Source organism: Ursus americanus, chromosome 36 (assembly GCF_024610735.1).
Source record: "Ursus americanus isolate L20-20 chromosome 36, mUrsAme1.1.p, whole genome shotgun sequence".
NCBI classification, from domain to species: domain Eukaryota; kingdom Metazoa; phylum Chordata; class Mammalia; order Carnivora; family Ursidae; genus Ursus; species Ursus americanus.
The window spans coordinates 21,057,182-21,069,928 of record NC_142162.1 but is presented as its reverse complement, the minus strand read 5'-3'; the positions used below and the strand labels follow the sequence as shown (position 1 = coordinate 21,069,928).

The 12,747-nt window shown below is 44.9% G+C and overlaps 1 protein-coding gene across 2 annotated transcripts in view; it reads right to left on the bottom strand.

The window, feature by feature from the left end:
• Positions 1 to 1,268: 1,268 nt before the first annotated feature.
• Positions 1,269 to 12,747, bottom strand: part of CDIN1 (CDAN1 interacting nuclease 1) — a 206,722-nt gene continuing 195,243 nt past the window's right edge. For both annotated transcript variants that reach the window (XM_045815986.2, XM_045815979.2), the window contains one exon: positions 1,269 to 3,618. In XM_045815986.2, coding sequence (XP_045671942.1) covers positions 3,483 to 3,618 — 136 coding nt within the window. In that variant the 3' untranslated portion in view covers positions 1,269 to 3,482. The remainder of the gene's footprint in view (positions 3,619 to 12,747) is intronic.

Sequence of the window (12,747 nt, the reverse complement as noted above, 5' to 3'; positions counted from 1 at the left end):
TTTCTCCTCGCACCCCTGCCGCAGAGCCCTTCTCCTCGGAGGCACCTTGCTGCCATCGGGTCCCGCGGAAACTGGCGAGCTTCTCCTGAGAACAGGTGAGGAGTGCTTCTCTAATGAAATCAGACAGGCATTTTACTCGTTCGCCATTTTAATCAGCACCCCCGGCCCCCCCACTCAGGCTCAAAGCAGCTAGCTGTAAACCTCCCTTGTTCTTCTGGCCCCATTGGCCGAAACACGTCCTCACCGCCTAAACCTCAGACCACACTAGACCCTGTGAAATCTTATCCGAGAACCTTTACGAGTCTTCAGGTGTCCTTGCTGCCTGCCCGTCCGTGCGTCCGTCCGTCCCCCCACCCGACACACGGATCAGGACTTAGATGGGATGCGAGCTGGTTCTGGGATCCTCTGCCGGAGAGAAGTGGCGTCCGTGAGCAGGGGGAGAATCAGAACACACGCCCGCGCGTGCAAGAAGCCCGGGAAAGGCTAGTGATGGGGAAGAGCGGGGTTCCGGGGAAGTCGCACACGAAAGCCGCAAAACTCTCAGAGCAGGTTAAAAAGCGCAGACGACTGAGGTGTCTGGGTTCCACGGAGGCGAGGAAACAACGCGTGGAGCTCCCCGTGCGGGCGAGGGCATTAACTGCGCACTCGGCCGCCGGGCGCTCATTAGTGTGGCCCACGGGGACCGGTTAGCGGATGACCTCATCCAGGGCTCTAAGCCACCCCCTCGTGGCTTGAATGCACCCCCCAAAGACCGACAATTGATCTTTTCCAGGATGGAATCAAGCCCCGGCGATAATGAGCGGGTACGCCCACCTGAAGTTGAAATTACTTCCCTGGAGAGTCAGCTGTCGGCTTCGGACCCCCAAGCTTTTCCTTTCATAGGCGATCTTAGGAGCCTTGAGGAGAGTTAACATACACCTCACTAGAAGGCAGATGGGAAAAAAAATGTTTTGGGGGCCGTGGTGCATAGGGATAAGCGTGGGAAGGAGTCTGCGGCGTCAGCTTAAATATCCGTGCTGGACCCGCTTTGCCCTCGGCAGACCCTGCGCCGTCCTTCAGACGGGGTCCTGGTTTGTGACAGCAGACGCCCCGCAAGTCCATATACGCCAGAGAGAACAGCATTTCGTTTGACACACACCCCTGCTTTCCGGGTTGGCATAATCCATCAGTGCAGGTTGCAGAATGCTCCATAACACAAGATTTGGGTTTAATGTTCACGTTCTGATGACGACCGCAATTAAAAGAAACAAAAAACAGAAAACGTCATGTCCCACTTTCCAGGGCCATTTTTATTGTCAAAACTAAAAAAACAACAACAAAAACAACAACAACAACAACAAAAACAAGTAAAACCACCTATTGATAGAACAGAGGTAAGCATTTCTACCATAAAAGGAAAAACAAGGAGACTTTAAGCTTCCCATTTGGGAACTCGACTCCTGTTCCCCTACACTCTAACAACTGAGGAATAGTACTAATAATCACATTAGTTTTATGTGGGGAAAAGCTTAGTTTGAATACTTTGTAACTTTATCTAGTATGTACAGTTTACTGGTTTCTTCCCACTTTTTAGGGCTAAATTTTAAACCCTCCTTCTCAGAGGGCAGGTGGTGCCCCTGCTGGAGAGCACCAACACCTTCTTGTAACACGTGAGGTCAGGGCACCAGGTAGAAGGAGGGATACGAAATGCAAGCACCTCTTTCATTTTTTCACTTATCTGTGCCCCCTCATCATAAATTTGTTTAATGTAAAACAAACAAATCCTTGACAAGGGTTTAACAGGGTTTTCAACATCTGTGCAGATAAATGTAATTTATTCTTAGAGAAGAAGAGCAGCTTAGAGCATACCATGAAAACTGTTCAACAACAGTCTTGGTTAAAGTGTGTGCATGTGTGTGCACACACGCATGTGCGTGTGCAAAGACAGCGGCAGTGGTTTCCGGTCGCTCCATTGCACTCACAAAACCTGCCCAATACTTTTACAGGGAAACAGACACCTGCCGGAGACACCTCCTTCCCATCTCATCTTTCTCCTTTTTTGTTCAGTGCAACCCACAACGGAATTAAAATCCACACGCCTGACCTGACATGTTTGTGTCCTTCAAAAGGAAAGGCAGCTGGCAGACTTTTGCAAACTTTCTTTAGGTACAAAGTGAACAAGGTAAAATGGCATATTTAGTCTTTTGAAAGAAGCAAGTGGTGCATGTCACTTAAAGGTGTCTGTAGAAGTTCTCTTTTTGTTAATACTTCCAAACTCATCTTCGACATTATAAAAGGTATTATGTATTTTCAACATGGGGGCAAATATTCTATAAACACATTTTTGGGGATAGAGAAGTCTTGAGCCTCCCAAAAGACAGGTTGATAATGAATTTATTGATGTTTTGCTTTAGATTGAAGTTTGGTTTGTGGTATAAAAAATGAGTAAATTTAAGTGAACAAATCCAAATCCCTTTTATTTTGCTTATTTGAAAAAATCACTCCAGGTTTATTTCTGATACACTTAATTCATTCAAAGCTGAACGTTGCTAATGCCTAAATTATTTGAGTGTTATGTAATTACCTAGTATAAAAATGCAGATACAAACCAGTGCACAGAACGTGCTTTTAAAAAATTGTACTCATAAAAATACTGACTACCCACACATACTGACAAGTAGCCGTGTTTAAAAATAAACTTTTGCCCGGGCTGACACCACGCTTCAATGGTCTCCCCTGAGCCCCCAGTCCAAAGGACGAGTGTGGTTTCCAGACACAATGTAACCAATATTTTTACATGAGATAAAGGGAAAGTCTTTGGTGTTTAAGTATTATAAAAAGAGGAAATTCTCATCAAGCATATTTTTTCAGCTTGGCTAAATGCCAGCGAAGTCAGGAAACCATAAAGACTGGACAAAACTAGCATGGGCTACCATCGAGGACCACCGCAGCCTTGCAGGTGAGAGCAAAAATCGAGTTTCACCCTCCACGTCTTCCGCTCTGTGAGGACTATGCTAGATTATTCTGTGATGGGGATGCAACACTGGGTCCCTGCGAGAGGATATGAAGAGAACAGGGGAGGGAGGGAGGGAGAATGAATGGAGGCTTAGGGGAAAAAAAAAAAAAAAGAGGGTGATTCGGGAACTGGGAGGAGAATTGAAAAATCACACCTTTCAGTCCCCACATTTCTTCTTTTGTTCAATATACAAGGAGAAACCATCCGGAAGGAAGAAAGATTATGACTATCTGTAAACTAACTGTTTGACAGAGACAGAAATGCTGATAATGAGTGGGTTGTGTCTGTAGTTCTTGGCTGTTCACATCAGCAAGGGATGAAGGAAAACAGAAACTCTTGATATGTTTGTCTAAAGAGGTAGTGGCGTGGCCACGGGCAGCAAGAGTTCAGCTGAAGTTCAGGGCAGATGCCGCCAGGAGTTTACACTGCAGGAAAGTCAGATTGCTTCCGGATTCACCTTCTCCTCCCAGCTTCTCTTCCAGGATCATCAGGGGCAGGGGACGCTGTGGCACAAGGTGACAATGTCCGTGGGGAAACAGGCTTTGAGCAGGATACCCCTCTCCCGGTTACAGTCCAGCTCCTGGATGAAGCCATACCAATAGATGACTAAGCCCGGCCCGAATCTGCAAAAACACGAGAAGGTAACTTACGTGTATTGTAGCGACGTCATTCTAGAGAGAGGTCATCTCTGAAGCATCACTAAGACGATTAAGTGACATTACTGCACAAAGCTTTTGCTTCGGTTGCTACAACTGAGACGGAGGGCTCAATTTACAGCAATGAGCTTATTTAATAGAAATCCTACTATGGTCTTGGACAGATTTATGACCTTTCAAGGAACATGAAGAATCGCAAATGCACGCAAGACCCTAATTACCTTTCAGGGAGGTGTTCTGAACTCGGGCTGATATAAGTACCTAACTGATGAAAGAGAACTCCAGAGGCTCACCAGGGATGAGCTGGGGAGCATCAGACTTGGGATTTTATCTCCTAACGCTACCTTATCTCCTTCTCTCTTTTCAACTAAGGCAGAAAATAAAAGAATGAAGAAGAAGGTAGAAAGGCGGAACAGCCCAAGCCCCTCTCCTGGCTAGCACGGTCGATGTACGAGCTAACAGGGCCAGAGGTCCCCTCTGTCATCCGTTCTTTCGACTCTTTAAAAACGAAAACAGAAACAAACCTACATGGCACCAGGGATCCCTCAGACAGACCTTGTCCCTGACCCTTCACCTGTGCACACAACCCTCTCTAAGTGTGAAATTTGGTCGTAGGTTCTCATCATGAAGATGATGGATACGGTCATGTAGACTTGTGAAGACAGATGCTGGCTTAAAACCTCCATCTTTCTCAATTGTGCCTCCAAATTATCTCCAAATTGGTGAGCAGCAGACTCAGGAAGTGGCCCTATAGACGACTTGACCCATCAGGAAGTTGAGACCTCTAGGCTGGGTTCATAAAGATGTAATCACTATCAATCACCGTGCACACGGAGATGTTTTGCACATCAGTTTCACGTTTTTCCTACTGAGAGTACTTAATTAAAGGGCAGCACTACTTTGGGTGTCATGTTGCAGGAATTTTGCAGCGAAATCATAAATTATGAATGTTGGGTTAGTAAAAGGATGTCTAAAAACAGAACTGCTTTCTGTATTCTGACATTACAGCAGGCTGAACCACGTTAGGCCAAAAAGCTTTTTCCTCCCATGATTTATTATATGCTGTAGTGTACTTGCCAAAACTAATAGTACAGGATGGGCTGCGAGACACTGTGTGCACGGCAACAAGTTCAGCTGGATGTCACGGGACGGTTGATTTGGGGATTCACATCCGTAGGGTAGCCGAGTTGTATGCAAGGTTAATTCAAACGTTTGGACAGAATCATAAGATGGCAGCCCATCTACTGAGGAGAGGCTCTGGGGGACACAGGAGCTGTGTCCAGTGCAGTGGCCTTGGAACACGAGGCTCGAGGAGACTTCCCTGCAGTCGGGCGGCCTGCAGACGAACCTGGTGAGACCTCGCTTCCATTTAACGGAGGGTTTCTTAGGAACTTGTAGTAACAACTGTCTGCAAGTGGGACATAGACCATTGGTACCTCTATTTTACAGAAAACTCTGACTAGTATCCGAGGATGTCCGATTTGTCAGGACGAGCCTGGCAAGGGCAGGAAGATCTGCAATTCTGAGGATCTCCGTGTCTGAGGAGCCTCGAAATTTCCTGTTGGTGAGGCAGCCCCGAGTCACAACCTCGACAGACCTAACACGAAGCTCAAGACATTCCTCCGTTGTGTTTTGCAGCCATTCAGGAGACTGCGATGTTCTTGGGAAAGGCACTAATGTTTTTACAAAGGGAGAGGGAAAAAAATGTGATCTAACCAGTCATGGAAAAGAACAAAAGAATATATGGGGGTCATGAACAACAAGCTCAGTGTTTTAAAGATTTAATAAAACAAAAACACATATCAGCAGCACGGAGAGCGCAGGAGCGGCCAGCGCTTTCCCTGAACAGTTAAATCATAAGCCAAAGGACACGAAGCATGACAGCTCTTTACAAAAATGGCATTTTCCAGGCAGGAAAGCCAGGCCGGGGAACACCTCAATGCCCCAGAAAATGGACTTGTTTCACTTGCGAGGCAACAGATGAACTCTGCAACTCGAACAGGTTTGGCGAGGCTGGGAACGTGAACGTTTCGTTGCAGCGGGTGACAACGAGGACCCCCTAAGGTCGTGCCACGGACCTCTGAGTGACCGTCAGCGTACAGGCGCACTGACACAGAGAAAGGCGCTTCCGTCTGAGTCTTTGTTTCCTTCTTAGCTTGTGCATGGAATCCTTAACTCCAGCACTCTTCACCCTCTCACACGGCTCAAAAGCTCTAACAATATGTGCTTAATTGAAAACAAGGCAACACAACTCGTTCTTGTAAATGGCAATTGGTAGGTAAAGGCTTTCCAATGCTGTGTTCTTTGAAGGACAAAAGTAGGGACTCCTAGGGTGACAGATATGGAATTCATGATCGAACAGGATCCGGCCTCTTTCCTGACACCTACTTTAGTGTCTTTCTGAGCTTTCTCTGACAATTCAGGATCCAGAGATGACCAAATGGCTGCCAAGATAACCTCCCAGCAGCGCACCTGTTGATGAACAGGCTGACCACATTAAGCAACTTTACAGAGTTAATTCCTTTGGTTATCTGAACCAACAGAAGGGAACATTTTGGTTGACAATTAAAACACAAAAAACAAAACCAAGCCACCCAACTCTAGCATTTCCTTCTGAAAAGGTGTAAACCAAGGAGAAAACAGGACCTAGGAAATTTTTACGTAGGTCAAGTGCATGCTCGGGGTTGAGCGATTTCACCTCTTTGATGCCTGTTCCCGTTTATTGTGGCGCAGCTAGACTAGAATGAGATCACTGGGAAGGCAAACATAACCTTTGTGACCAATAAAAATCAAAGAGACTGTTAACGGCATTTAAAAGGAAACAGAGTCCCAGAGTCTGAGGGACCGTGCAAAGCACAGGGCTGGTCTGCTACTGGGTTTGCCGTCCTCCCTACCCGCCGGACACACTCAGGAATGGGATGCATACGGATATCTGAATTGATTCCGTAAACACATTTCAAGGTGGACTACAATTTTAAGGTTACTATACGCATGATCAAGTAATGAGATCAAAGACTCCGGCCAAATGATTTTAAAAACTCCTGTGGAGCAGAGACTGGAACGCGAGTGAGTCCTTTTGCTTGCAAATGAAATACCACCAAATCTGCAAAAACAACACATACCTCCTGAAAAAAAAAATGGGAGGTGCAAGTCAAGAGCCATGGCAGACCTTGAGGGTGTGTATGAAAGATGAAGTTCCTCATAAGTAACAACAGCCTTCTAGACGTGTGTGGAAGGTGTGTTTCTCTGGTTTCCTCTCATTTAATGCATTTAGAGAAATTAAATGGAAGACTGTGGAATGAATGCTGGGTACCCTGGTGTGGTTTTTGTGCGGATCTGTATCCCAGGGATTATCTCTGCTAGATTGTGACCCTGCGGAGGGCAAAGACCATGTTTTCTTTATATGCATGTTCTCCAGGCCTAGCACGGTGCCTGGCAGGTGACGGCTACTCTCAGGGACAGGAACACAGAGTTAATAGGATCAGACAGCTTTGTGCCGGTCGCCGAATTGTGGGCAGTCTAGAGGTAGTAGGCATGCTGGCAGGACTCAGCCACTGCCATGGCCTGGCATTTTTATTCGTGACCAAGAAAAGCACACAGATAGCATACGGATCATGTGGATGATGGTAACAGTTACACCAACATTAATTATTACCACTTTGATCGCACTTAGAGGTGCCAGGCACTGTTCCAAGTGCTGCACAATGATGAACCCATTTAATTTTCAGGGCAACTCCACGAAGTATGCAATTAACATCCCCATTCTGCAAATGAGGAAACTGAGGCACAGAGCAATTAAGCAGCCTGCCAAAGGTCTCATGGCTAAAAAGGGGAAGAACCTGTGTTGGAACCCAGGCAGTCGAGCTGCAGGGTCTGTGACTGTCTCACAGTGAGGTAGCCGGGGGACATCCTATTAGACTTTAGCCAGAAAAAGAGAGGAAGTGCTTTCTGTACCACTGAGACCATGCCTAGAGTGTTTTGCAGGCTTCTGGTATCACGTGTGAAGAGGAAGATCTCTGGTCTGGAATTGATCTGGAGGAGAATGCTAGGATATTTGAGGAACTGTTAGAATAACAGAGTACGTGTGACCTAGAAATAAGCACGTAGGGTGGTAACGTGCTCATTCACCAGCCTCTGATTTTTAGGGCACTCTTGGGGAGAAGTGATTAGATTCATGCTGTAGCTCTCGAGCAGACTTACGGCAACGTCGGCAAGCTTCCAAGAATTGTATATTGATTCAACTTGAATAAAAATTTTTCTACCAATTTAGCTTTTGCAAACATGGAGTGAGTTGCCTTACAAATTAGTGACATTTCTGTGACTGGATCTAATAAATCGAGGCTGGGCTTTCATCGATTGAAAAAAAAAAAATGGAGCCAGCACGTAAGTTTTTTTTTTTTTTTTTTTAAATATGAAATCCTGCATACTTAGCATCTTTTAGAAATTAGTTGATCTGGCAACAATCAGCTGGAGCTAAGCAACAGCTGCCCCCTTTAGACAAGACACATGTTTCAGGTTCGGCGCAGTCCCCACCATTCTCTGGTACTCCCCGATGTCCAGACTCCATACCAGGTGCCATTTATCACCGTGCTTGTGCTGCGAACTTTCATGGTAGACACCCACTTCTCCATACTCACATCTCTGTGAAATGTGGGAAAGCAAAAGAGAACCACAGGGGGTTTCATGTATCAAGAAAGAAATTGAAGAAGCCACATTTCTTATGTCCTGCCTACTATGCTCTCTTAATGCTGTCCACCTGTCCCCATGGACATTTGAATTCTTGACCCCAGCCCTGAGATCGAACTCAGAGGTTCCCAAACTTGGGCCAGAGCCTCTTGAGGTAACAGATCCTTATGTACACCAAGCACTATCCTCAGAAAAAATAAACAGGTCTTATTTTTAAAAATGCAGATAAAATACGATTCATAGCTTTCAGTCATTATGGATTGTCTAAGTAGATGTGATCTAAAAGTAGAGCTATGATCACATGGGGGAGAGCAAAAACTTGTTTACGGATTTTCAAATTTGGCAAGATTGGGGGAAACTGTTCTAATTGGTTAGAACTTCGATAGGTGATGTTATATACAGGTGAAAAGCATATATAAAGGGGGGCCTATGAAATAGGTAATTCTAGGGCACATTAAGGATCTGCAAAAATACCTAGCACATTTGTAACTATCCTGTCTTTGCACAGAAGGTTCATCTTCACAGTAAAAAATGAGCTAGAAGGAAAGGCACTTAGGTAGGGCATCAAATCCCATTTAGAACTCACTCTACAGACAGCAGACTCTACCTGTAGGAAAAGAGGCACACAAGAGAGGCATCCAACTAAACTGGGCGACACCAGAAATGAAGAAAGGCCCACAGCACTGGTAGTCCTGGAATTCTGATCTGCAGCTAAGAGACGCAGACTGATAGTGTGGTCAGCCGACTTCTAAGGGGACCTCCATGATCCCTACCTCTTTAGATTCAGGCCCTTGTGAAATCCCCACCCCTTGAATGTTGGCTGGATCTAGGGACTTGCTTCTAACAAAGGAAGATAGCAAAAGTGATGGGATGTCACTTTTGTGATTAGGTTACAAGAGACAGACTTCCATCTTGCTACCACTTTCTCTTGCCTTCCCGACTTGCATATTCTGATGAAGCAAACCGTCATTTGGGAGAGGCCCACGCAGCAGGGAAGTGAGGGTGGCCTGTGGCCAATAGTCAGAGAGGAATGCAGCCCTCAGTGGAATAGCTCCTGAGGAGCTGAATCCTGCCAACAACCCGAGTGAGTTTGGAAGGGTTTCCTTCCTCAGTCAAACCTTCAGATGAGACCACACTCCCTGGGCCAATATTCCTGAATCACAGAAGTGAGGTAACAAATGCGTGTTATTTCAATTTGCTATATAGCAATACACACACTGCAATACACACAGACTGGACCTGAGCAGTCAAAGACCATTCTTCACATATGCAGTATAGAAAGGCCTATTGGCTTTTTACTCCAGTTACACTTTAACCCAGAATCTACGGCAGGAGGAGTTACTGAATGAGATTATCATAAGTAGCAACTCTTCATCAAGGCTAATTGGTTATAAAGCAACTCTGTACTTTCACCTTAACGGAGTTCCTGGCTCCTAACTTGGACTATACACCAATACCTCTGCCTGCTGCATATCTAGGGCCCTGGGGTTACCCAAGGATGTCGATAAGTCATATATAAAATGAAAAATTCTGGATGTTTTTTTCTCCAGTTCTGTGGTTCTGTATTGCTTGGTTATCAGGCTTCCGAGGCTGCAAATATGAGGGAGACGGAGACAGGGTGTGAGAGGCTGGTTACGGGCAGAACACTTGCCAGTCAAGGTGAGTGACTGCTGACAACTAGGGAAGGGGCTTTTGAAAACCTCCAACCATGGCAATCTAAGGCTGTTTTCGTGTTGGGGAAATAGGCTTCGTCAATCACAGGTGCCGAGGACAGTCCGGGATAAGTAGATGCTGGTTACATTTTGCTAAAAAGAGCAATCTGTATTTTTAAAAGACTGCCACCAAGAATGTTTTACAAGTGGGACTTCAGTGAGTAAATTCTTAGTTTTCTAGAAGAATTTAGCCACCCTCAGATAGTCTCCTAGGATGTCGAAGTATGGATGTTGGACAGAATTGTAAGTTATAAATCATGTCTTTCACGGCCAGATTTTTTCTGTGAAAAACTCAGAGGTATGGACAGAAAATCCGGGCCCCTAAATTCAGGAAAGACTCTCTTCCTCTTTCTTAGCTATAAAAAAACACACCACCTTTCCTTGCCACACTTCTACACTATTCTTTATAAAGCAGGCATTTCTTGGATGGCATTTTAACGTATGGAGAAAAGGGAGAAGACGAAGGGTCTATTGTTAGGCCTTTTCCCGTAGGCTGCTTCAGAGAACGCTGGAATGCAAGGTAGACGAGGGAAGTCAGAGATTTTTTTTTTTTAATTTTATTTATTTATTCATTCGACAGAGATAGAGACAGCCAGCGAGAGAGGGAACACAAGCAGGGGGAGTGGGAGAGGAAGAAGCAGGCTCATAGCGGAAGAGCCTGATGTGGGGCTCGATCCCGTAACGCCAGGATCACGCCCTGAGCCGAAGGCAGACGCTTAACCGCTGTGCCACCCAGGCGCCCCGGAAGTCAGAGATTTCTAATCACACTGTTAGATACCAGTTTGCTAGATTAGCCCCAGTAACTAACTCCCTGGTTGGTTTCCTGAGACTTCAGAAAGCCCTTGGCCAGACATTAGGTCTATAAAGGTTTTGTCTAGAAACATAAAGGAGCACCCGGCTGGCCCAGTCGATAGAGCATGCGACTCTTTGACGTCAGAGTTGTAAGTTCAAGCCCCACGTTGGGTGTGGAGATTATGTAAAAATAAAATCTTAGAAGAAATACACACATAAAATGATGATTCCCATAACCAATGCTAAAGAGGTAACTAAAGTTTACTGCACTTAAGACGCAACGGGCAGTGTCGCAAGCCCTTTATACGTACAGATTTGGTACTCACAAGCGACCTAGGATTGTCCCCATTTCACGGAAGAAAAACAGGAGGCACAAAGAGGGAGGATTTGAACTCCAGCAGTCTGGCTCTCCGGCTTGTACTTGCAACCACTACACTATATGGTCTCTCACTATGCCTTGTATTTACACAGCAATTTATAACAGTCATTCAACTTTGAAAAATATTTACAACACCTGGAAAAGAGAGCCAAGCAGGGGCCCGGAAGGCAGGCGACTCATCAAAAGCCCAGTATACGAGTTGAGATTCACCTGTCTACAAGGAATAATTCTTCAAGTATGAAGTCAATAGTTTCGCACTAAGAAGTTTATCTAGCTACTCCTTTCGATTTAAGTGTCACAGTGTTTAGGAAGTATATGGAAAAGCAACTTATAATTCAGGTAAAAGAAATTAAAATGATTACATTTGAGGGAGCATATTTAAAGCATTTGACAATCAGTAAAGTAAACTAGGGAATGAGAATTACGGAACCACTGCATAAAGTTCAGAGAACTGTTCCCCGCAGTGAGGGGATTCAGAAGTTATGGGGCAGAATCTAAACATGAGGAAAGAGGAGTAAATCCAGAACACTGCCTCAGCCTGTTCATGTAAATGGAAATACACGGCTGAAGTTATGAAGAAAACTGAGGGAAGCAACAGGTCTAAGTGAGCGTATCAGGTAGAGATTTGTTTTCCCAGAAAAGAAGGTTCAGACTTGCTAAGCAGGGTTGATGCAGGGAAGCCCAAAGGCTCATTTTTGCTCCTAAAAATACCATGAGTGTAGAGATGTAGCTTAGGATTGTTATCTATCTCTAGGAAAAAGATCACATATTAAAAAAAATCAGTATGCTTGTAATCTCTTTTGGTAATAGGAAAGGGTGATGGGATTCATGGATTACAAAAGTTGCCTCTTTACTACACAGAATAAGGGAAACTCATGAGGCCGATCTACTGCCCCCCTTCTCAATGAGCTGAATCACCATGGATTACATAAAGCGTTGTCGATGCACTGGGGTTCTACAGTATAAATCTGCATCGACACAAGAAACAGTTTCAGTGGAAAGATAACAAGAGGACTGTGGAAGGATCTGAGGAGTTTAGTCAAGTGTCTTGTTCATGAGGGTCTTCAAATGATAAAAATAAGACAGTTGTATTGACTCAAATCTTGGTTTCCAACCCCAATCTTTTATTTCAATTCACAGGCCAATAAAAAAAAAATTCTTCTCCAAAAGAAGAATAGCACAGACTATAAAACATTCTAAGTTTTTTCTCCTCCTTTTGAGTTGCTGTGTGGGCTCTGGGCTATCTTCTGAGGATGTGTGCAGGCATGTGGCTGTTGGAAGTCAACTGTTTCACCATCAAAAAGACTTGCATGTGGTTTTTATGAAGGACGCATTCTCAAACCCAGTTCAGGACGGCGGAGAAATATAAAACATCTTGTAATTGTTTTAAAATAAACTCTTCCCCTGTTTATTTAGTTTTAATCTGCATGTTGTAGATCGGTCCTGCACTTGTTAATCACTGCTGTATGTATCTCCAGACAGAGTTGTAAATAACTTTTCAGCCCAAGTGAAATATGCTTGCACATG